Source organism: Octopus sinensis, linkage group LG7 (assembly GCF_006345805.1).
Source record: "Octopus sinensis linkage group LG7, ASM634580v1, whole genome shotgun sequence".
NCBI lineage: Eukaryota > Metazoa > Mollusca > Cephalopoda > Octopoda > Octopodidae > Octopus > Octopus sinensis.
Window position 1 is genome coordinate 18,603,716 of NC_043003.1, and position 27,471 is coordinate 18,631,186.

The following is a 27,471-nucleotide window of genomic DNA, read 5'->3' on the forward strand; positions in this document are numbered from 1 at the left end:
AAAACCCTTCCTTGTGTATTTGGAGGAACAATGACAAAAACAAAATTATGCACATAGAGAGATATCCTTCCATTTTCACCACCCATGATTCCTGGCAGTCAAGGGGTAGCTCCAGAGAAACATTAAATAGAAAATGAACATTTGCAGAACAAATATTGGAATACAGTCGGCATGACCAAATTAAATGTTTTAACAGCAAACAAACACCTGAATCCTAATTAACACATGGCTAAAATAAATAGGCTGCCAACAGACTTGCACCAATGAAATCTCCTGTGGCTGTTTTAAATAGAATTAATGGTTTCATGCACTTCTTCCACAGGGCCCAAATGGAAGCAACATTCATTTAAATTTCCAGCAAGATCCCCAAGCATGGCCAACTGAGTCTGGATATTATCCAGCCATCTTCACTAATTAGCAATATTCAAATAGAATTTAAGGATGAAACTCAGGCTACCATGGATGACAAATATAGAGTTCCTTACACACACAAGACAAATAAATATTCCTTTCTACTATAGGCACGGGGCTTGAAATTTTGGGGGAGGAGGACAGTAAATTACGTTGACCCCAATGTTCAACTGATACTTATTTTATTGATTCCAAAGGATGAAAGACAAAGTCAATTGCAGTAGAATTAAGACGAATAAATATTGAAATTCACAAATACTTTCCTTTGTCAGACCCCCTCCCCTCGATATATTAAATAATTACTGATTATATGTTTTGTATGTTTCTAGGCTACCAATCTAATTTGAATGAGAAATAATTAAATAAATAAAGTACATAAAGTTTGATTCACATTCATATTTAATCCATGTCTTGATGTCATTCCCATTTTCTGCCAAACACGATTTTCAGCATAGAAACGGGAGTAATATAAAAATCCATTTAGATAAAGCTAATGAATCTAGTTTATGTCAGTATTACCTAAATTTTTCAAATTACATCCTCCCAGCTGTTGGGGGAGAGCTCAATATTTCGAGTCAATAAATCATTTGTCAATTCTATTAAGAGGGGCGAACTGTGCCTGTGTGCGGTGTGGGTGGTTGACACAGAGTTAAACATCATCGCTAAGAAACTTACTTTTGAACCAGAAACAAACTGCCAACCTTTCAGTCACCTATGGTTTGCTTATAGTGTATTATATGCCAAAGAATGTGGCATTTTATTAAGCTCAGAGGAAGCTAAACTAAAAAAAAAATTGATGCTTTATACAAGACACCGCTTTTTTAATGGATATACACTCCGTTTTCTCTGTGGAAAACCAGCATGATAACATATTCCTAGGAATAAACCAAGAAACAGTTGATGTAACAAGCTTCCTGTTGTTTATCATTGACTAACATACATTCTCATAAATGATGAATTTACCTAAAGAAATCATTTAAATTACAATTAATAATTAACATACTAATGTTTTACTTTATTTACCTACCAATAAAGGATCAACATTCTATGCTAAAATATCCAAACACACTGATATCAGCAACAGCATGGCAATAGTTTTGAAGAGAAGTTTCCAGAGAAACATTAAATAGAAAACACGAACATTTGTAGAACAAATATTGGAATACAGTCAGCATAACCGAGTTATATGCATTAAAAGCGAACGAACACCTGGTTCCTAATCAACACATGGCAAAAATAAATAGGTTACCAACATACTTGCAACAATGAAATCTCCTGTGGGGTGTTTTAAACAGAATTAATGGTGCTTACTTTAATATTACAAATGCAAATCAAACAGCTTCTTAACAATGTACATCAGCGAAAGTGGTTAACAGGCACACATTTTTAAAATGAATTGGAAACTAAGATAAAGAATTGATAAAAAAAAAAGTGAAGATTTTTTGTTAAAAAAAAGAGAAAATTAACTATATAAATACAACATGAGGAAAGATATTGGATATTTTGTCTATATGGAGACTGACTTCTAGTTTTACACTATCAACAGATCAGTAGAGCTTAGAAGGGAGGGGGTCCTCCAGAATAAAAAGATAATTTAGCTTTAGCTAACATTTTATTGCATAACATTTAACTTCATTCATCTCTTGCTAGCAGAATGAAAAGAGAGAAAATATACCAGCAAATGACAAAAATTTGGCCTCAGTTTATTTTTGTCTGACGAGGAAAAGTCAGAATATCAAAACTGGTTGTTTACTTCTATTCAAAAATTAAAAACAAATTGACATAAAAAGAAGTGGGGAGGACAACATTTATACTTTATGTACACTGTTTACATCAGTTGGAGTGGTACCTTTGTCTGATTGTTGCTTTCACTACATTTCAGCTCCAGCCTTCTTCAGGTGTCTTGTGATTCACCTCCGTGTCCTGTCTAGGATTGGACACAGAACTTCTAAGTGACTGCACTGCATTGGTTAATGCAGTACAGTCACCTAATGTTCACTCCCAAACAAGGCACTAAGGTGAATCACAAAACACCTGAGGAAAGCTGGGGTGTACAACAGCCAAAACATAGTGAAAGCAACAATCAAGATGAGGACATCACTCCGACTAATATAAAACATTATACATAATATATATTCTTCATCTCACAAAACACAGAATTATGTTATTTATGTATTTCTGTTCAAATAAGAAATCTTCAAACCAAAGAAGTTACTTACTCTTTGTAATTCATTAGTTTGGTCAGTGAGACTTTGTTCCAGTGATAATAATTTTTCTTGGGCATTTCCATGTTGCTGCTCGGCCTGAAAATAATATAAGAAAAAAACAAAAAAGGAAATTGAGATACATTAAAATAAATAGTTTACATTTTCTAATTAGTCATGGCAATAGAGAAACATACCAGTAAAAATTCCAATATTTGGTTGTTGCTTTTTAAAGTTTAAAAAAATTTTTTTTTTTTAATAAAAAGCAAACCTCCAGTGCACTTTTAATTGTTCTGATGTGATACAAAAATGCTGAAGCCTGTCTATAGCAATTAGTTAGAAACAAAGTTAAAACAAGAATTTAGTGTGTATAGATGTATCTTTAAGAAAAGATTAAATATTTGTGTTATGCCCTTATATTACAGGTAATACTGAAAGAAAAGATTACAGGTTATTCAGTTATAAGAAAGAGAGTAAACTATTTAATTTGAGTTTCAAAGATTTATATACTATTAACTGAAAGTAATTTAATCTCCAAAACAACCACAGCAAAGTTGCTGTTGAACAACAATGAAAAGAAAATCAACATCAAGAGTTTGGAGATGTGTTTGGAAATTTAAAATATCTAAATAAAGGGGAAGTGAATGTGGTGAGAGAGTACAATATAAGAAAAATGGTGAGAGACGTATGATAAAAGAGAACATGCGTGATATAATTGATTGCAAGGTTAACAATTTGTAAAGAAGAATGACAAACAAATATGATTAAAAAAAGAAAGGGTTTATGAAGGATAGAGAGGGAACATGCAGTAATAAGATGTTGGGGTTTAAACCAGGTACAAGTGGATGGTACAAAGTGTGATGGGTGGAGTTGAGGAGAGAAATATAGGGACAGCTTTCAAGAAATTAAAAGAAATGCAAAGACACAAAGAGGTGGTAGTATTGGCATCAAATGAGAGGCAGCATAGTGGAATAGAGATGGCATAAGATGGCTAAATTGAAAGGATAAAAGATTAGAATAGTGTTTCTCAATCATTTTTGCCCCATAGCTTTCTTAAAGAAAAAAAGCATTTCACCATGAAAGGACAACTTTAGCGTCTAACACATATCTGGGAGCAGAATAAAATAAAAGATTTGGCTTGTCTTTTTATTATATATTCATAAATTACATAATCTTTACAGGTGTTTCACTCGTAAATGCTCGTATGTTGTGGGATAATTGTTATGTAGGCAATTGCATAATCACATTGAAATGTCAGATCTCCAGAAGAAAATAATAATTAGATCACTAGCCACTACACATTCTTTACTTTCTCTCCTTGTTCCTTTCTGTGGAAGAGCATAGGCTCAAGACTTTTTCACTTAACCGAGCATTAAACTAATACATCTGTTTGTTGTCTACACCACCTGTCTTCATCTTTTGTTTTTTTGTGAGAATTCTCCCAATAAGAATTCAATCCATTGTTATTTAATGATTAACAAACAACATATTAATATTTGCTAGTGAAATACACGTAAAGATTGTGTAATCAATGATGATATAATAACTAAATCTCCTGTTTTATTCTACAGTCAGATATATACAGTCTGTAAAGTATTCAAATGTATAGAGTATTGAAAGAAAATTGGAGGACAAATCATGTTTAATACTCTTTTGGAATTTGATCAAATTTGAATTTCCATGGAGTACTAAGTATTAGTTAGCTGTGTTGCTATCTCATTTGAAATACATGTTTGTGTGTCTGTGTGTGTTCAAAAGAATTTTTAATTAAAGCCTTATTGCAGTGCCATGCCCAATTCTGAAGTAACCCAAGCCCCAAAGATGGGGTGTGCATCCTGCCTTGAGAAACACTGGATTATACGATGGAATACAATAAGGAAAAAGATAAAAGACAGGAGTAGAGTTGAAAGATGAGAGAAATGAAGAAATTGAAAAAGCAAAGGAACAAAGCGAAACAAAAGATGAGACAGAGAAACTGATATAGTTGAGGGAGTTTAGAGAGTGAAAGATGATAAAGGAATTTAAAGAATAAGAGAGAGAGAGAGAGAGAGAGAGAGAGAGAGAGGGAAAGAGAGAGGAAAGAGAGAGAGAGGGAAAGAGAGAGAAAGAGAGAGGGAAAGAGAGAGAGAGAGAGAGAGAGAGAGAGAGAGAGAGAGAGAGAGAGAGAGAGAGAGAGAGAGAGATAGACTGAGTACATGAAAGATACAGGAATTTTATAGAGTGAAAAGATACGAGGATGGGAAATTGCAGAGAGACAGACAAAGATGGAAGAATTTGAGGATATAGAATGAGTGGGAGAAAGTAAGAGTACATAATGTGTGGGAGAGTGGGTGAGAAAATGAAAGTAGAACAAGGAATCAGGAATAAAGAGTGATGAGATATGATGGATACAAAACAGGATATGAGAAAGAAGCAATGGGGAAGGAGAGAGAGATAGGGTGGGATGATAGAGATGGTGGAAAGGTAAAGTGTATGTGTTAGAAGAACAGTCAGGTTGAATGAGGAAGTGAAGGAGTTGAGTACAATGGTTATAACAGTACCGTGATACAATATAGTAAGATAATTAACAAACACTGTTTACATGCACGCATACACACTGTCTGTCACTCACTCACGTACACAGTAGCATATAAAAGTTATCAGTTGATGGATTCCCCGCCCCCAACTTTTAAAGAGATCATGAGCAATGTTAATGATTGATTAAAGAGAAAATAAAATAAATAAATAAATCAAACAAGTTTATTTTTCTTTTGCTTAATTTAGTCAAACAAAAAACGAATATCTGTATATATATATATTTATAATATTAAATTAGTCTTTATATTTATTTACTCATTTATTAGCATATTTACTCAAACATGTCTTTTAAGTAGATTTCGGTTGGTAATTTTTAAATGAAGATGTAATTGATTATATTTAGGTGTTTGCACAATAGTCACACTTACATATACATATATAAACATATGTATACACACACATATTAATAGTAAACAGCAGTAGTACGCAATGGTTCATCATCACATTTGACTGCAGCCACATGCATTCAAATGTGCTTCAGAAATGTCAAGATGACGGGATGAACACGACGACGACGATGGACAACAAGTTACGTTTCTAAATAAACAGTTATTTAATGGCAAAGCAATGAAAACTGTTAACCTTGGAGAACATATCTTCAGTGTGAAGATGAGTGATAACTGTGTTCAACAGTGGAGACAAGGGGTAGTCACAAGGTGAAAAATGTTTGGATAAAGAAATGAATTACAAATCAGACAATACATTAGTTGTGGGCTGTGCTACTGAATATATAGGTAGAAAAGGTGAGGTAGAACTGTTAAAAAACTTTTTATCAGAATTAACAGTGGGGTGGGACCATAGATATTATGTCAACTCTTAGAAAAAGAAAAAAAAGAAAAATAGCTAAGCTAACTGAAGCAGTTTGAGTCTTTAAAAGGATTTATTTACAAAACTGGTTTCACGATTCAATGAGTTTGAAAAAAAGTACCACGAGGTAGAGGTGAGATAGTTATGCCATGGCTCAATGTTCCTCCATCTCCCACTACTTTTGAAAAACATGAAATGGTGAAACCAGTTAATAAGTCTTCTTAAAGACTCCAAGTGCATTTTCAACATCACACACACACACACACACACACACATACATACACACGCACACACACAGAGCAAAAGTAAAAAGCCCCATAGCCTGGCATATAAAATATTATTTAGAAGAGAATAAATTAGAAAAAGTCAAAGTGGTTTTGGTGCAACTATTGTTTGAATTTAACAAACAAATGAAGGGAGAACAGGCATCTGATGCATTAAAACTCACTTTATTTTCTACTCTCTCGTAATATATGGAAATAAGCTCTTTGAAGATTGCAGACAAATGCTCCAATCAAAAATGAAACCTGGGCTATGGGCCTATAATGAACATTGACTTGCTACGGTGTCAACTTGCAGCTGTTCCCAAAGATTATTAATGCTATTGATATCACTACTTTTTTGTGAGGGGACCATGAAGACTATCTGCATAACTCCTTCCATCAGAGCAAACCCTGGTAGTAATGATGGGGGGGAGATAACTACTTTCTTTAAACAAAAGCCCCCAAACATTAGACTACAGGACTTTGCATAACTGAAAGGTTTATTAGCAAAAGCGACTTTACAGCTTTGGCTTGTAAAAGACAAAACATACTTTGATAAAATGTTCAAAGTTGTTGGAAAAGCTTTGTGATTAGATATTAGTGATGAAATCAAAAACAAAAGTAACAAAGGAATGGAAGCTCATGGCATTAATTTGAGAAAAAGAACCCCCAAAGCTATTAATAGGGTTTCTTCAGTCCCTTTAATGAGTTTTTCATGTCTTTTATCTTTTGTTTCAGGCATTAGATTGTGGCCATGCTGGGGCATTGCCTTGAAGAATTTTCAGTCAAACAAACTGACCCCATTACTTGTTTTGTTCTAAAGCTTTATTCTATTGGTCTCTTTTGCTGCACTGCTAAGTTACAGGGACATAAACATACTAACACTGGTTGTCAAGTGGGGATGGAGGGCAAACACAGATACAACTACATACACGCACACACATGCATATGATGGGCTTTTTTCAGTTTCCATCTATCAAATCCACTCACTAGGTTTTGGTTGGCCTGAAACTATAGTAGAAGGCACTTGCCCAGGGTGTCACGCAGTGGGACTGAACCTAGAACCATATGGATGAGAAGCAAATTTCTTACCACATAGCCACTCCTATGCCTGATACCACAATATCTGTATTTGGTATGCAGAAAGATACCTTGAGATGTTTTCTTTCAGCTATTCTTTTATTTGCTTCAGTCATTTGACTGTGGCCATGCTGGAGCACCGCCTTTTAGTCGAAGAAATCGACCTCAAGACTTATTCTTTGTAAGTCTGGTATTTATTATATCAGTCTCTTTTGCCAAACCAATAAATTACAGGGACAAACTGAGACACAAACACATACATACATTCACGATGGGCTTCATTCTGTTTCCGTCTGCCAAGTCCACTCACAAGGCTTTGGTAGCCTAACGCTATAGCAGAAGACACTTGCCCAAGGTGCCACGCTGGGGACTGAACCCGGAACCATGTGATTAGGAAGGAAGCTTCTTACCACACAGTCACACCTATGCTATATTGACTATATAGATAGAGATAGCTAGATAATCAGTGTCATTACATACAAATACATTGATCATTTTTAGTCTTGCCAGCTGAGCTGAATATGCTTTGCTAAGGAGGTCCAATAAGCCCAAAACAGGTTTGTAGCTTTCACCAGTTGACTTTAAAGACCAGATCCACTCCAATCTGCATTGTCTACATGGTCCAAAGACCTTCACGAACTGGTTTTATTAGGGGTTTATTGCTCTTGCTTGTATTTGTATTCTTGTATATTAACTATCTCTCCTAGAGGAAGCTTTTACTTGCTAATTGCTTGGATAATCTTAACTGAAGTTTCCGTTTCTTTTTAATTCCCTATATTACATATGTGAAGCCCTACCACTTCAGACCAGACGAGCAAGAGTCATACAAATGTAAGTGCTGTTTGTAGGTGTGAGCATAAGAGTGAAGAGGTTGATGTGAAGAATAAAAATTAGTTATTAAAGAGACATAACATCCAATCTTCTTTGACAAGAAAACAAAATGGTGTTAAATAAATAAATAAATAAACAATGACAACAGCAGTGTTAAAACACAATGCTTAATCTGAATATATTTATGTGGATATTCCAGTTGTCTTCAATTTTTATTTTAGAGTGAAAAAAAAAAAATGGTAATAATAACAATATGAAATATATAATATACAGCTTAAATGTGGAAATCTAAACATTCAATAGACAGCATTAGAAAAGATTATGAGGAACACTACCAGGTTCCATGCACTAAAATGGAGCAGTGATGACTACGAATAGTGATGTGCCCTTACACACACTGATTGTGCCCTTACATTGACTGATTATTACAAAAAGGTGGCCCTTGGAAAAATGAAATAACATGATAATTGAAACCTTCCCGGATTAAATAAACTTTTATTGTCAGTTGGACTTGAAATCAAGGAAATATTTTGCAGGTCAGAACAGCAAAAAAATATATATGTGAATATATATATACATACATATATATATATACATATAACCCAAACATTGTTTAAGAAAATATTAGTAGATTTCTGATTTCATTTTTTTTTCCTCCCTTCCTTTTTTTTTTTTATTACAAAAAATTTTTAATGAGATAGAGATAAACTATCTTCTGGATATATGCTGCAATATGTTTATATTCTTATTGCACAGATAATGAGAAATATATATTTTTTCTCCAACCAATTCAACTTAGTTTTGAGACACTAAGAAGAAAAATTCTTTTAAAAGACAAATAGCTTATCACAGCTTTTATACATATATATATGTTTTTTTTTTAATCACTAATGAATTATATGATCAAAGTTTTGTACATTTAATACTCTAATATACCCCTAAGGCTGAAAAATAAACAGTGTTAACTGATAAACGGAAATTCTTTTGAAGATGAAAAAAACCTTAATTCGATCAAATGCATTTTATATTTATATTTCATGTGTTGCATTTTGCATGCCTTGTAGACTATGCATTTTATACAAACTACAGCCACTGTATGTCTGTAGTATAACTGAAGATATCTCTAATTGCTTCATCTCAATGGATTATCACATAACTGGAGAGAAGAAAAAAATGTTTTCCTGTTATAAGACTGAGATTCTATGTGGAAATCATACTTATTATGCTAATTTCTATTTTTCCAATTGTTTTGTCAATTGTACATTGTTCAAAACAGATGCACACCTTGTTGGGAGTCAGTGAAAGATGGTGTAAAAAACACAAACAGGCTCAGCAGAAGTGGAGTACTCACCTGAGATCCTCTAGCATTCTAGTGATAAGAAAAAATACTTGTTAACCTTGGCTAATATTTAGTGATAGCAAATCAACTCATATACCAGTCAAGGTTTTTTAGGCACATAAATATGGGTTGGTTCTGGAGTGGACAATCGATATAGGTTGGACAAATGGTATTTGCAAATGTCTCCAATGTTGCTACCAGTCTACCATTATTTAGCATTCCCAGAATACCAGCGGAAAGTGGAACAGGTTCATTAATCACTTTGATAAAGAATATTCACAATAACATTTTAATTCCATCCTCTTCCAATAGTAAAGTGCTCCTTTGATTGTTGCTATTTTGAACTGCAGAATTCATAATGAAAGTAAAACGGCTCGAAGGCACTAATTGAAAGTGCCTGAGAAATAAACTGCAGCACTTGTAATTACAAACTGTAATGGGAACTGTTTCTACAGGAAAAAATTTAGAGCACAGGCAGCTAATGCTATTGTTATATTTTGATTCATGAAACTGCATTTAACCTAGTGGAGAGAAGGATATGATGCTGCACCATGAGCAGAAGAGGAGTCTTAACATTGTGAGCGAAAGCAAAATAATAGAATTTGTAGAGAAATCAGTCCAATGCCTGCTCTTATTGATCTACCAATATATCTGCTTCCTAATTGAGCAAACTAGAAAGAGTGCAATTGCCAGTCTTTCAATTAATTTAACATAGTTAATATAGAAAATTGTCTAAGAATCAAAGTAGCCAGAACTTGTTTTATTCTCGTATTATTAATGTAATAACTCCAACTATTGAAATCATATCCCCCCTTTTGTGGGCATTGGTTACTTTCAATATAGGAGTTAAGCTAATAAAAACTGCATCAATTAAACAGAGCAGGAAAAAACTGTGAATTAAATATCACTATTCAAATTTCAGGTTCTGTTTCATGAAACTTCAAGTCAGAAACCACTTGCAGTATGAAATAATTTTAGAATAGATTGGGCTAATGCTATACAAAGATTGATATTTTACAGATAATTGTACTTAATAATTGGTGTTGGGAAATTTTAACGAATATATTTTCAATATAGCCAGCAGTTACTTATATGGAAATATGGAGAAAGAAAATTACCTAAAGCAATATCAATATTATTAATTTTTTTTATTTACATATTTTGAAGAATATCAATAAATTACTTTGTGGCTTACAAAAGGGTTCGTTATTTTCCATACAGTATTCTGTCTAATTATTTCTTTGGCTTTCCTTTTGAAGATGGCAGTACTTTTTAATTTGATCAAATGTAGTGTAATGTATTTTTATATAAGGTTCTTTTTCTTTTACAAATTAAAATATAAGATGATAATTACTGAATATTTATTTTATTACAGAGATTTAATGATTATTTACATTGTATTGAATTACATTAAAAAAAAATCTCATATGGTTTAAGGGGTGGGGGACACATCTTTTGTGTTTTTCTATTACTTTAACTCCAAAAAGGCATTTAATTTATAAACTTTTACATCATTATTATTACAATGTTCAAACCTAAATTTTAAGTGAAACCTAAAGTTTTATATTCTAATTCAGATTTATGAATGATAGTATATACCTAGCTATAGCTTGTATGACAGGAAATATCAAACAAAACTAATTCATTTAACATTGTTTTTATCATTTTTTTTTCTTTTGTAAAGCAATATTTGCACAAGCCATTTTTAGCTTTCATATTTTATCTTTATACTTTTATACAAATAAAATATCTTTACCCCTGCATTGTCATCATCTGAGACAACTGCCTGATATGTATCTTGTACTGAGAGACCTCCAGCTCAGTCACCGTGTACAGTCATACATATTTTATACATTATCAGATATGGATAGCTGTTAACTAAAAGGATTTTTCATAATAGTAGCATGCTGAGAATTTATTAAATATTAATGCTACATCAAAAACCTGAAGCCAGACCAATTTCAATTTTGATTGATTCCATATTGTCATGCGTAATGTAACCTCCTGGAGAACTGAGTTGATTCTTTTGTACTTAGAGGACAATATGTTTGAATACAGGTACTATCTTAGTAGAAATATTTAGATATAATTAATCCACAAATTAAGAGCTTTTAACTTCTAAAGTTTTCTTTTAGTAACTATGTACCTAATTTAGACACTGATTATGAGTTTTCCAAATAATCATACTTCCCAAGAGTAATATGACTGATTCTAAATAGAGAACAGGATCCATAAACCATGTGAGAATAAACAAGTCTCATAGGTAATTTGTGGGAATCCTGAAAATATTGACAACAACAGTTAGAACTGGTGCCAACGATCCAATGTAGAATCATGAAAACAGAGAATGTCTCCATCTTGAATTTTATATTTCAATCTAAACAGAGTTTGAGTGTTTAATATCTAATTGTGATAATAATTAAACAGAAAAAAAAAATATTAACTTCTTTTTAATTTTGTAAACTTTAGCTAATCAAATTAGTTTATAAACTTATTAAAAACAAACAAAAAATTGAAAAACATGGTACAAAAATGATTAAAAATATATTGGAAAAGTTTTAAAATTGAAGACTTTCATTATGAGAGAAAACCCAAATGTGGATAATATGGTCGAAAAAGAAAGGAGAAAATATCTTGCCCTTACCTGATTAAGAGCTTCCATTCGCTGTGCGAGTTCAGCCTCTACTGTTGGTAGAGCTTCTGCCTTACGTAACGATTGCTGCAGTTTCTGTTCTGACAACTCTAATTTTTCTTGAATAACTCTTATTTTTTCTTCACTCTGGAAAAATAAAAGGGTTGGGTACAAAATAAAGATATGTTAAAAATAAGTTTTTTTTATTTCAATTAAAATATGAAGTAACAAGAGATAGGGAGTACAATATCATTTGGGAGAAGCATGGAGTTAAAGAATTACACACCAGAAATGAGTTAACCAGATTTATGGTGAGTGGGTTTTACAAAGTGCATATTTATTTTTTTAGAAGTGCATAACCAGTACAAATGAAAGTGTGTCTTGAATGTTTAAGAAGTCTGCTTCACAGCCACATGGTCATGGTCTTGATCACAATGTATGGCACCCACAGCAAGTGTCTTCTATCATAGCCTCAGATTGACCGAAGACATAAGTGGTATTTGGTAGAATGAACCTGTGTGGAAGCCTGTTTGAGTATCTCAATATGGAATTGCAGAAATCAGCAACATGCTGCTACCACCATCCAAGACTTATAGTAATTGCATATAAACCAGAGTACAATATCATTTGGGAGAAGCATGGAGTTAAAGAATCACACACCAGAAATGCTGCTACCAGCATCCAAGACACATAGTAATTGCTTATAAACCAGACATTACAGAATGTGGTATGAAGCATCAACTTCTGTGCCACAGAACCAGCTGAACATTTGATATTTGTACTGATTTCTGACACTGCAGAATAATGCTGTTCTATAATGTTTAACAAATTGAAAATAAATTTATGTCTGACAACAGACTATAAAATAAATAGGAATCCATTTGTTTTGTCTGAAAGATTCATCTAAAAATTTCCTCTAACAGTTCTTATTGATAAACTAACATCTACATGATGATGATATTTAATACTATTTTTCAAGTGGAACTGTTGATCTAATTGAACAATTTACAGAATTTTACACAAATAAATTAATTAAAACAGTTAATTGAAACTTTTCGGTAATTTCATTACAAAACTTACCTGTTAATAAAAGCAGCAATTTATCAAGAATAAAAGCATCCACTTATATTATATACTACTTATAAGCATATTGATTATTTATTGGTTCAGTTGATTGATTTTGACACTAAATGTACATTCAACACTTTAAACATTTAATTGTAGAATATAATTTTAAAAAATATTTTTCCTTTAAAATCAACTATAAAATTGCTATAACAATTTTGGAAGTATTTTCTTTTTTTTTATATTTAAAATAAATATTTTGATAATAATCTTATCACAACATAAAAATATTGCATGCAATATGATTGATGAAAAAAAAGAGAAGCAAAATTGGCCAAGACCAAAGAGAGAAATGTGCAGCAAATTCCCAAAGCCTGGCATAATCTATGAAGCTTGTGTGATGTCACTTCAGTAAGCTCACCAATTATTACACCTGCAAATTAACTTAAATAAACTACTAGAAAGACTGCAGGAGTTAAATTAAATAAGAACTTTAATACAAAGTTTAACTTCACTATTTTCTACTACATCAAATGGAACATTTAAATATAGTTTAGCACTAATTTAGGAAAAAATACTTTTAAAAAAAAATCTATTATTTTCTATACTGATTGAATTAAACAACTTTTATAGAAAACCATGAGGGGGGAAAAAAATATAGATTGTTTTAATGGAATTTGATTTAAAAAGTGAAAGACAGATGGGAGAAAATTGACAGCAAAAAGATATATTACAAATTAGATACTTTAAAAATCTTTTTTTTCTTCAAAAATAAATTTGATAGATTTTTAAAAATATTAGGTAAACGTGCTTAAAAAGTGGGTTTACTAAAAGGTATAGGGACAGGTTATTTTTACTCACACATATACCTAGAGTAAATGATAACACTTGTTAAGTCCTTTTATCCGTAGGTCCACTGTGTGCTACACATTAGCATGTTTGATAGTAATAAAAGATGCATGAGCATATTAAGCTGCACCCCTATTTCAGGAAAAAATGGCTTCAGTGCATTAAAGCATATGGAAGGCCTAAATATGCATACAGGACTCAGGGTGATTTTTGAGACAAGTTTTTGAGGCCATGAAACATGAACAGCAGGAGAAATCTTCAGAGGAAGAACCCCTTTCAAGCAAGTGTTTCAGCCCATTCATTCCTGATACTCTAAAGGAGCTGGGTCTTAACCCTAACCCTAGGCAGTAATTCTTAGGTGTCCTCCTGCTGTTATTAAGTTCAAATCCCACTGAAGTCAATTCTACCTGTCATCCTTTCAGGATCGATAAAATAAGTAGCAGTCAAGTACTCGGGTCGATATAATCAACTACCTCACTAAACTTGCTGGCCTTGTACCAAAATTTGAAAAAATTATTACTATCACCATCATGATGGTAATGGTCAATAATAATAATAATAATGATAATAATAATAATTCCAGAAGTGTCTTATTAATGCATGGTGATAACATCTGGCACCTTATCAAAAAATGTTATTATGAAACAATAAATCAATATACTTAGACTGAATATGGAAAACTTGTGTGAGAAAAAAAATATGTTTATCTTAAAAGTTAATTGATTATTATTAATCAGCTATCGTCATCTTTTCTCTTCATTTTTTTTTTTCTTTTTCCAATCAGAACAGAAAGTATAGTAAAAGATGCATACAGCTATTGGCTCAAAGATTTTACATGATAACAACAACAACAATAATAATAATAATGATAATGATAACAGCAACAATACTGCTGATCAAATGTTAAACAATATGTAACCAGCCAAACAGATGCTGAGTTGACCATCTGAGCAACTCATCAAAGTCTTTAACCTGCTGCAGTAAACATCTATTCACTTGCTTCACAGGTTTACATTGGAAAGATTATAATAAAAGCCAATTGATAAAGAGAGGGAGATATGAAACCAGGAAGGGTATTCAATTGCAAAATTGCGCAAAGGGAGAGAGGTGGTAGTGGTGAGTGGGGTGATGGTTCTGTTGGAAAAGTAACGAGAAATCACAAAAAAAATTAAAATAACAATGTGGGAATTTTCGCATAAACAGAGTAAAAGAAAAAGTTTCTGAACAATTAATTCAAAGGAGAAGACGGTAAAGATAAGCAAACGCAAAAGAGATGGGTAACTTACAGCCTTTAACTGCGATTCTTTTGAGGCGAGTTCATTTTCTAATTTATCATTCAAGTCATGTAAAGACGTGGACTCCCTCTGAGCATTAATATACCGTTTTTCTAAAGTTGCTATTCTTTCTTCTTGATCTTCTTTTTGTGCAACAGACTGCAAGGAAGAAGAATAAGGGGGTGAAAAAAGATATTATAGTTCATACATACATAATGCTAAAAATGAAAAAAAATATACATATATATAACAATAATAATAATGATGATGATAAAAATAAATGAATTAATTAAGAATGTTCCAATCCTGATCATCATTTGTTTTGCTTTCTCTTGCTATTTTGAGGTACAATATTTATAGGACCACACTATAGAATATATCTTTACTCTTTTAAGACAGCAGTGTAAGTTAAGAGAGATTTAGTTGCTATATCTAGCAAGTTGAAGTGACATTATTATTACCTCCACCTTAGCGAAGGTGGAGGTATTGTTTTCAGTCTAAGAACTGATGGATGGATTCAGATGAAACTTTCAGAGATGTTTGGCCTTGTGTCTGGCATGAACTGATTAGATTTTGGGACTGATTCAGTACCGGACAAAGATTCTGGATTATTTTTTCATTTTTTTTTTTTTTACTTAATTTTTGAGAGTGGTTGGGTTCATTTTTAGTATTCTTGTTTGTGAGAGCAGTTGAGTTTATTTCAGATATTCTCATTTTAAAAATCATCTTCAGCTAATTGTTGAGAGGACATCGGTGTTGCGTTGGTGTAGGTTTGTGCACTCTGAGTGGTCTTCTTCTTCTCATTATTATTATTATCATAGTAAGTTTAAGTTGACTACTTTTACATAACTTCAAATTTCTTGCATGGGTCAGCAATCATCAGATGATACATTAACAAACATTGGATGATCACTACATAAACATCTTTACTGTTCATCAAACAAAAACAGATAAAATTTGCAGGTCGCTGTTTTCATTGAACAGGTCAATCTGTCACAGCGCTTCATTCTATAACCCCCCATGGAAGTGTTTAAGCTTGGTGATGAGCCCCGCAAGATGTATGTCCTTGAACTTGTGTGGGGACACAGGACTGTGAAATGTTTCAGAGTTGGCACATGCAGTGTCATCTGTCGTCTCAAACAGCCTGGAGGGAAATTTGTTCTCAAGTTGGAGTCAACATCTACAAGTGATGTGGTGCAGACCAAACAAGGAAGGTCACTCTTTACTTTGCTCAAAATACTTCTTGGAACTTTGTGTGTGTGTATGGGGGAGGGGACATAGCCGAGCAGTTAAGAGGTTTTCTCCCCAACCATGTAATTTTGGATTCATTTCTGCTGTGCAACACCTTGGAGAAGTGTCTTCTACTACAGCTCCTGGCTGACCAAAATGAAGTTAATGAATTTGGTAGGTGGAAACTGATAGAAGCACATTGTGTGCGCATGTGTGTATGTACGTATATTATACAAACACACACACATATATATTATATGCCAGCATGGAAGGTGGATGTTAAACGATAATGATGTATGTATGTATGCACGCACATATGCATGTGTGAGTCTATTTACATTTGGATGCTGCAAGTGGTGGTGTTTTCACTTGTCGCAACAACAGACTGCCCGCACACCTCAAACCTTCATAGACATGTGAAATAAGAGACCCAAAGATCCATTATTTGAAAAAACAGGTAAGGGTTAGTGTCAGGGAGAGTAGTAAAATAATGCCCCAATGATGCATTCAGCTGGATGCCAAATAAGCATTTGTGTGTGTGTGTATATATAACGATTGTGTTATAGGTTCTATGTAATGAATACTGAAACATCTCCAGCAGAAAAGCCAAGCATGCCAGATTCAATATGGTGAATAATATTACATCCCAGTGAAGTTAAACACATTCACATTATCTGCTGCTGAGTTTAAGCATTAAGTATTATGCAAATAATTCTGTGCAACGAAACTCTCAATTACATTTGCAAGAAATAATCCAAGAAGAAAATATCAATAAAATTCCAAATAGGAACTGCTAGTATTTTGGAATATTGAGTAAGAATACAATGCAAATGAGACAAATTACTAAGTACAGTTAGATATTTTCCTTAAGAAACATAAAGAGGGGAGGGGGGGTTAATTTTACTAATATAAGAATTAAACTTTAAAAACTTTATGAGAAGAATGTATATGGAATTAAACAACAAAGGAACTGACTCCTGGTATTATAAATTCAAAGGAACTGGCTGATGATATTAATAAATTGAAAAAATGAACAACTGTATATTGTAGATAGGTATCTATATGTCGGTGATGCAGGTTGTGTGGCTAAGAAGCTCATTTTGCAATCAGGTGATTTGGGGTTCAATCCTACAGATTGGGGTTCAATGCCATCTTGGGCCAAGTGTCTTCTACTATAGACTCAGTCAAACAAGGCCAAGTGAGTGAATCTCATAGACAGAAACTGTGCAGAAGCACACATTGTGTGTGTGTGTGTGATAGTTTTACAACTTAATGGTTAAGAAAAAAGAACCTGCTGGAATAACTGTCAATCATAAAATAGGTCTTGGGATTGACTTGATTGAGTAAATTCTTTTGAGGCAGAACCCCAGCAGCCCAATGAAGGAAATGAGTAAACAAACACAAAAATGTGTGTGTGTACACATATATCTTTTTTTTTTCTTTTACATCTTTTACTTGTTTCAGTCATTTGACTGTGACCATGCTGGAGCACCGCCTTTAGTCAAGTAAATCGACCCCAGGACTTATTCTTTGTAAGCCTAGTACTTATTCTATTGGTCTCTTTTGCCGAACTGCTAAGTTACGGGGACATAAACACACCAACATCAGTTGTCAAGCGATGTTGGGGGGACAAACACAGGCACACAAACATATATATGTATATACATATATACGACAGGCTACTTTCAGTTTCCATCTACCAAATCCACTCACAAGGCTTTGATTGGCCCAAGGCTATAGCAGAAGACACTTGTCCAAGGTGCCACACAGTGGGACTGAACCCGGAACCATGTGGTTGGTAAGCAAGCTACTTACCACACAGCCACTCCTGCGCCTATATACACAAATATATGCATACCTATACATACACAAAAAAATATACAGGCTGAAGAAAACAGTATGCAGTTAAATGCAGAAAAATTTCCAAATGCTGACTTGAAGAATCAAATCTGAAATATCCTCTCATCCGAAAATCAACAATTCCATTTTATGATTGTCTGCATTAGTAATTAGCAGCCACAATAAAGACAGTGCAGACTAAAATTGCAATTTTATGCAAAAGTCAAAAAGCATCTTCATATGTAATGTAGTCCCAGATGGTTACCAAGTTGTTCCCTTTATAAGCATTATATACACCGTATTTGTGTGTGTGTGTGTGTGTGTGTGTGTGTGTGTGTGTGTGCATGTGCATGTGAGTGCATGAGAGAGAGACAGTGTGTTTGTGATGGAGAGTGGAGTACGTATTGATTTTTGATCAAAATGCAACCAAGATCTCTAAATGATGACATTTGCTTCAAAGAAGCTCTTACATTGAATTATGCAACTTTTCAGTACATTAAAAAAAATACTAAATTATTTCACTTTGAAAGAAAGAAAATAATAATAATAATAATGAAAAAAGAGTTTTGCATTTATACCACCGACTGTTATTTTGGTGAGACAGAAGTTTCGCATATCATTAGCTTAAAAAGGAATTAAATTCTTTGCATTTTCATTTAAATCTAAAAATTACAGATGGGAGAAACTCAAGTATAATGATGATTAAAAACATTTTCTAAGAATTATTTAGAAAATGAAATTGTGGACAAAACTTTTTTAAAAAATTAAATATATGATGAAATATAAACCCCTTATGTGCAATGATGGTTGTGGTATGATATACACAAACACATACATAATATCATGACACATACACTCAAACCTTTCAATATGTAAAAGAGGAAAAGCTGATGCAAACCATCTTCAGGCTTATACCACCCAAGAATTATTCTGAGCCAAAGGCTGCATATTATCACCTTTGAGATTAGTTATGTCATAATCTGCTTTCATCGCGAGTCAAACGAAGATGCATTTACAAATAGTCTATCCAATTAGCATTAACCAGTGGCAATATTATTCATTATCTGTACCACAAAACATAGCAAAGATATTTAAATTTTTTTTTTTTTTGCATGGAGATTTATACCAAGAAGTAGAAAGAATGAAATATATACACACACACACACACTTAAACCATTCATTCCAGTACAACCAACTGTACAGCATTCATTTAATCTATGGAAACTGATTCATAGAGTTTCTAATAAATGATGAGTTTTTAACTGGGATTAGAAATCACCAAGTAAATTGTGTTCAGCAAAGATTGCCGTGATACGTTCCATGCAGAAAATAATCTGTAAAACTTTTAGCAAGGTTAACAAAATCAGGGCTATGTTAGTTTAGTGAAATTCTATTAAATACATTTTAATCTTAAGAAGCAATGATGGAAGCTTGTCCCTTGCAGCCAACAAATAAGTATGAATTTCAGTAAATATTTTGACAAAGGTCATTTGAACTAAGTTGAAAGCTGAAACAGTCAAGATGAGTAAAAGAACATCAAAAAGGAATATACTGTAGATTTGCCTAGTGTATTATTACTTATAATTCAGATCAGTAACGAGATTGACCATATTGAATATTTTTCAAAGGAAAAAAATAAATAACGTGTGCAATTCCTTTATAGTCATTTAAACATGAAAGACAACCTGGGAAATATATCTTTTTTGTGTTGCCTGGTTTTAAATATAAACTACAAAAGCATGAAAGAAAGTAACAGCCATTACATTTTCAAAATTACATACCAGCTCACATTTTATTTTATTCATGAACATTTCAAACAAACTATATGGAAAAAGAACTGAGAATGTAAGCACCAAGACCATGACATAAAATGGTATCTGCTACCCATCAGCTGAAGACAGCTAGCCTATGCATGGCAAAACTATAATTTGAAGCACATGGCAGAACTACAATTTAGAAAATATTTTCGAGTTTCTGTTATATCAATAATGTCATCTCTTAGCCATCATGAAAACTTCATATGAAAAAATAAAAATCATTATTGCCTAAGAGTGAATCTAAAGACAAAAAAATGTTAAAGTATTCATGTTTGCAGACAGCAACTATCGATGATGCAGTAGGTCTTTTAGAAATATATCACATTTTCTTTTTTTTTTTTTTCCAGAGAAATAAAAAATACACATACTCGTGTTTATCTGCTACTGAAACATCACTACTTTACCTATCAAAATTTAAAGGCAATTTAATTTTCAATATTGATCAAGACGTTAGTTAATGTGTAGACGGATCATGAAAAGACGAAGTATACACAAAGCCTATATAGCATACAGGTATACTTAAAAAGAAAGAGAAAGTAAGAAAAATGCAAAAAAATGGTCATAATAGATTAGCTAAGATGGTGATTTGTAAGGCAAGGTTTCATTCAGTAGATTTTATTCAATGAACTGTTGGAAGGTGACACTAAAGATCAAATCAGATGCTATTTGACAATTGAAGATTAATGTTGAATATTGTGGTCTATCAATGAAATTGTGAGTGGGTTTTTTTTATTCAATACTTCAGAAATAGGAATGACCTTTTCTAAACTGAAGAATCCTGATAAAATAACTAATTTGTCTGAATGACTTTTTAACAGAAGTAAAATGGACATGTGAGTTAGCTGAACATAATCAATGTTCTTTCTGTGTATTTCAGAATATTGCTAAAACCAGATATAATGCTTAACTATTAAATAAGGTATCATAAATACAGTATCAGACTGGTAACTCATACTAAACAGACTGTTCGTTTGGTCACACAGCAGGACACTTAGTTCAAAAAATAAAACTGACAACAATATCAAAATAATGTACTAATAACCAATGGGTTTTCATATTTGAGAAAGCTGATGAGAACAGTGTTGCTACCCTTGACGCCAGCAAGGTTTTCAACTGTGCCTGAAACCTAAATATCCTGCAGAGCTGTCCACCTATGGGTTCCATCCATGTCCTGATTCTTGTATCAGTAACTTCCTGTAAAATTGCATCATTGTAGTACTCGCTCTCTCAACAACACTATCAACTCTGGTTTGCTCCGAGATCCAGTTTTGCCCTTCAACTCTTCTCCCTACCAATCAATAACTTATATGTCAACACTTCCTACAATGCTCATAATACCACCCTTCATTCCTCCCTGAAGGATCATCCACATTCAGTTTGGGAGGCACGTCTGCCAACTCCGCAATGAGTCCACAAACACAGACTGACCTTGAAAACCTCTTCCAACTGTGTTGTGCCAAACTTGTTCCTTTCAACATGATAAAGATAATCATTATACTTATCAAGGAAACATTAACTGCACTCTTCACAAACACAAATAGCATGCATCAAGACCCCATAAAACTGCTGAAAATGCTGGCTCTCACTATCACACAAGGTCTCGCCTGACAAGGGCATCTCCTCAATATAGCCAAGACTGCATCACAAAGACTGGTTTTCATTTTCAGAGCTAGGAAATACTTCAGACTCAAACAACTATTAGCTCTTCACAATGGAGCACACACACACACACTGTAGAGCATATTCTCCTAAAAGAAACTTGACTGATTGGTATATAGAATGCAAAGATGGACAAAATGCTGCAAAGCAGTTTGCCTAGCATACTAACACCTCTGTCAGCTCACTGCCTTAATAATAATAATAATAATAATAATAATAATAATAATAATTGCCCTGATGCAGTACCAGGCAGTGGCTCTCATGGCTTCTGATCTTAACTGATTGGAAGTGTTATCATGTACATTGTTTTGTCTTGGTATAAAAGATGGGCTACAGCAAATATTCTGCTCAATACCACAGATTTGCTTGTCAGTTGTTTGACCATAACCAGTTGAGCATGTCCCTTAGTGGCTGACGATATGTGCATCTCTGATCACGAGCAGAAGTAGTGGGGGAGCATCATAGCCATGTGTTGAGAGGGATTCTTTGGGGTTTGAATAGTTCACCTCTGGAAACATGGGTGGTTCTTTCAACATCCTTAAACAACCCTTATTCAGGGACCGTTTGAGCGGGATGGGCTACTCAACCTGAAGAAAATTCTAACTGGGCCCCACCTGCAAGGTCATGTGCTGTTTATCTTGATATGAGATCACCATGTCGCGCACATATGGTTGTGATGCATGTGCCTGGTGTACCTTTATCAGACGGGTAGTCATGATGGGTATATTGGGCTTCGTATATTTTACCCCAGTGTCACTTTGATGGCATGAACTGCTCTCTCACTCAATAATAATAATAATAATAATAATAATTTGTTCGTTTATTGGCCACAATAATAATAATCATAAAAATAATACTAATAATAATTGCCCTGATACAGTACCAGGCAGTGGTTTGCGTGGTTTCTGATCTTAACTGATTGGAAGTGTTATCATGTACATTGTTTTGTCTTAGTATAAAAGATGGGCTACAGCAAATATTCTGCTCAATACCACAGATTTGCTTGTCAGTTGTTTGACCGTAACCAGTTGAGCATGCTCCTTAGTGGCTGGTGATATGTGCATCTCTGATCACGAGCAGAAGTAGTGGGGGAGCATCATAGCCGTGTGTTGAAAGGAATTCTTGGAGGTTTGGATTATTCACCTTTGGAAACATGGGTGGTTCGTTCAACATCCTTAAACAATCCTTATTCAGGGACCTTTTGAGCAGGATGGGCTACTCAACTAGAAGAAAATTCTAACTGAACCCCACCTGCAAGGTCATGCATTGTTAATCTTGATATGAAATCACCATGTTGCGCACATATGGTTGTGATGCATGTGCCTGGTGTACCCTTATCAGACAGGTAATCATGATGGGTATACTGGGCTTTGTATATTTGATGGCAAGCACTGCTCTCTCACTCAATAATAATAATAATGGGTAGTCAAGTAAAGAATTAATTGACCATTAGAACAGATGCTATAAGCTAAAGTCTGATCCATGACAGAAAGTTAAGTAAAGATGATTCTAATTATAGCAATAATTACAAACTTAGCTCACACTTTACCATACTTTAAGCTTAGTTATGTACTTTCTGAACCTTAAAAATATAATATGTAAACTTTGTAAGCATATGTTTAAAATATTAATTTCCTATTCATTCTCACTTTCCTTTATGCTGGCAAAACAATATTTTTGTTTACCTAGCATCAAGTACATCTCCCACAGTGAATACGCACCAGAAATAGATGTTCTTCAACTCTATGTGATAGTGGTAGGACTATCTCTAGATCTTGCAGAAATTGCACAGAAATGCTTAAAATCAAGACAGTTTATTTAGAGTACTTTCAATAACAGATAACATGGTTAATTTGAATTACAATGTCAACAAGGCATATATGGACATTTTATTCTCAACTTGGTTCTCTTTTATCAGAGTTGTTTTATAAGACTCAGGGAGCCTATTTCTAAATGGAAATTTTAAAAAATAAAAATAAAAACTGAAGCTTTACAAGAATCATAAATCCTAATCCCCCATGGATATATTGCATAAGCTTTCCTTTCTTCTTGTCAATTAACACCCAGAAGCCAACCAAGTTTTAAATGCTTATTATTAATTATGATAAATTACATACAGGATATTATATCAAATTCAAATTAAGTATGCACTTTTAAAAGTGAAATGAATTTTGAAATATCTTCTAATTTTGTAACATTTTTTCTTTGCTTTTATAGATGTCTTTTAAAAGAGAAAATTAGCCAATATACATTTCAGGTTAACTGCAAATTTAAATTTCATGGTTATTTCAGTCTCATGGTGATGATGGCTGATGGAAGTATTTCACAGAGATGAGAACTGACTGGGACACAGCTTGGATGATTGCCTGGCTCAGCCCAAACAAATACTGACAAATGGGGAATGCAGTGATGCACTATAATGGCACATGCCCCCATATCTGACCTGACCAGACCTGTCAGTCCAGTAATGACGTTAGGTATCTACTAAAAATTAGAATTGGTATTTTCTCTAAGTCACATTGCCTCAATAAAACTGATAAATCTCAATTAAGAACAGTTTCAAACATGATGTAACTCAAACAAAAGTAAATTGGTATATAAAACTGATTTCTGAAGTTAAGGGTAATGAAATTTTGAACAGATATATCCGATTTCTGCACCAATAAGGTTGAATCCTTCAAAATTCCAAACTGAATACTCATCAATGATATTGTAATGAATATGAGAGAGAAGATGGGGCAGAGAAACTTAGAAATAATACATCCTGAGAAAAATCACACCTGATACTTAAAAAGGCTTGATTAAATATGAAACCTAATATTTTTAAATGGACAGAAAAAAAGGGGAAGCGTGATTCTTGTGCTTTTCATAGGATAGATACAACTAAGAATTAACATGAAATCAAAGACATGCTGAAGATATGGCTCTCAAGAACCTGTTTCTATTTACCAGAACAGCAATTACTAATTTCTTATTTTGTCTACAAACTGTAAATTTATATGGAAATGAATATGATAGTATGATATTCAGGCCTTTCTCAAAATAAACAGGAATAGAATAATTGTCAAAGTAAACTGGTTCCAACCAAGAATCAAAACCATCTTAAAGTATTGGCTTACTAGGAGCTTATTTCTTGCTCCATAGAACTTGAAAGCCGGAATAAGAAATATCAATAATACCAGTGTACCCTTGCCATAAAAAATAACCATTTTATTAATTATAGAGAATGGATCAGGTATCCAAAATAATGGTGGAAAACTATTAATAAATTTGTTATTTTATAATTTGTATTTAACAGTAAAATAATACTAATAATGGTGATTTGAGGGTGAGTAGGTTGCTATTCCTCGTAGGCTGAATGACTACATAGAAACCCTTTTCTGGCTTGTAAACATTGTGTGTGTGTACTGATTGGATGTAATTTTCACTGAAATAAGTTTTGTGTAGGTGTGTGTGTGTACATATATATAATCTTTGAGGAAGGGAAAAAAACTTGGCTTTCCTGAATTACCAAAACAAACAAGTAAATGCTTCTAGAATAAGTAGATCAAACACCACCTGCTAACTTTTTTTACTTTTGATACCCCTCACCATCACCACAGAAAAACAATCTTTGAATTTATAAGTTTTGAACATTGTGTAATTTTTATCCACTCATAAATTTCACTTCTGAAAACTTTTGAAGAAATAATCTTATTTTCGTTCACTTGTCATAAATACTATTCTTTATACATATAAGGCAAGCTGGCAGAACCATAAGCACACTGAGCAAAATATTTAGTGGAATTTTATTCCTCTTAATGATTGGAGTTCAAATTCCTCCGAGTATGACTTTGCCTTTCATCCTTTCAGAGTTGATAAAAAAAAGTACCAGTTGAGCACTGGGGTTGGTGTAATTAACTTAACTACTCCTAGGTACGAGTATTAAAAAAATGCATCCTTCTGTTAAGTGATGTCAAGCCAGTGTGACAGAGTAGGCTCATCAAACCAGTATGATCTCAAGCCATTCTCTGGTGGAGAAAACATGTTGAGGCCTTTGTTCTGCAGTGGACTGAACATGGGCAAATTTTCAACAATGTTAACTAAATAAGTTACATTAAATGTTTTTAATGATGGTTATGAGAAAGAAAAAAAAAAACTATAATAACAAGCTGTTTTAAAGCATTTACTTATTCATTTCACTAATTTAAGAAGGTGAGGTTTTATATGTATCTTTCAGTTTTGATCAAAATACCTGCTACTCCAACCATTGCAACATCTCTTACATGTTGTCATACTTCAAAATTACTTCTTTTGAATGTCAGTAAGCAAACACACAAGCTAATTATTATACATGGATAGTTACAAAATTAAATTTTAATTTTTTTTAAAGCTTAGTCAGAAGAGTAAAGACAGCACTCAAGGCAATATTTTCACAGAGCTTCTGTGATTGGTGAGGCAAGAAGCAAAAAACATCACAACTTTTGCATTGTCCATATAAAAGACCTGGTCTTAATACTTGCAACAAATTTGACTTGGGGTAAAGGGACCCCAAAGCCAGGTGGTACTGCTAAATTGGATGGTAAAATGAGTACACTACACAAGAACAGGTATAGTCCAAATGAAAGGTTTCTGCACAATTTTTCCCTCAAGCAAAATTCACTTACAAGTTTTGGTTCAACCCAAGGTACTATGCAGCAGGATTTATCCTAGAATCATTTGGTTGTGTAACAAACTTTTTTAATCTCATACCCATGCAAAAAAAATGATGCAATTTAAGAAATCTGAAGAATTTTAATTACTGTGCACACATGAAAATTAACTGCTATTGTATAACAATATATATCAGTTAAGTTAGTTCACAGCAGTAAATTACTTTAATCTTCTATGAATAGATACTGTAATATAAAACTTCTTAATTAGTCTGTCTCTGCAAGACACACAAAGCCTTTTCAGTTTGTTTAGCATCTCAGCAAAGAAGTATTTCAAAATTATGAAAAATGACGACATCCAAACAAGATAAATTAACATACATCAGATCTTACTCTCTGTGAAAGATTTTTTTAAACTAAGCTATCTGGCATGTGTTAGTACATGATATCTATGAGGTAATTAAGTATTGCCATATATGGGAATCAAATGGTCAAAAATAGTAACACTGTACAAAATAAACTACCACAGTATAAATTATCAATTTCTCCAACTATCTTGGGAAGATAATCTTTAAATGCATCAGCCTCTACACATGTTTTCAAAACATCGCATTAGTAATGTTAAAAGTACATGTAGCTGAAGCAGGAATAGAGCCAGATAAAGATCATGCAGGTCACTGGACTACAAGTACTGCATGGCTCCCAGTGGTAATTCAATAATCTTTCACTTAATCTCTAGCGGGCCCTGGGTTGTAGCCTCCTTAAACTCGTACCTGAATTTAGCACTGCGAAATAGTAAAACTTTGCAAATGTTTGTATGTAGTGGTGTTATAGGTATAATGGAGAAGAGGGGTTTGCGGTGAACTTCATTATGTTTTGCAGAGCAGGGTTGGAAGTAAAATGAGCAGTAAACGTGGTAACTTTGTCAGGGATGCTACTCAAAAATAAAGACTCATCTCGATT

At 33.3% G+C, this 27,471-nt stretch overlaps 1 protein-coding gene across 10 annotated transcripts in view; it reads right to left on the reverse strand.

The window, feature by feature from the left end:
- Positions 1-27,471, reverse strand: part of LOC115214180 (liprin-alpha-1) — a 368,483-nt gene that overhangs the window by 104,088 nt on the left and 236,924 nt on the right. For 9 of the 10 annotated variants that reach the window (XR_003881885.2, XM_029783276.2, XM_029783278.2 and 6 more), the window contains 4 exons: positions 15,345-15,491; positions 12,157-12,291; positions 9,525-9,542; positions 2,631-2,714 (listed from right to left, as the gene is read on the reverse strand). Coding sequence is in view for 9 of the 10 variants with exons in the window: in XM_029783276.2 (XP_029639136.1) it covers positions 2,631-2,714; positions 9,525-9,542; positions 12,157-12,291; positions 15,345-15,491 (384 nt within the window). In the remaining variant the exon portion in view is untranslated. The remainder of the gene's footprint in view (positions 1-2,630; positions 2,715-9,524; positions 9,543-12,156; positions 12,292-15,344; positions 15,492-27,471) is intronic. The other variant, XM_029783272.2, reaches the window with a different exon arrangement.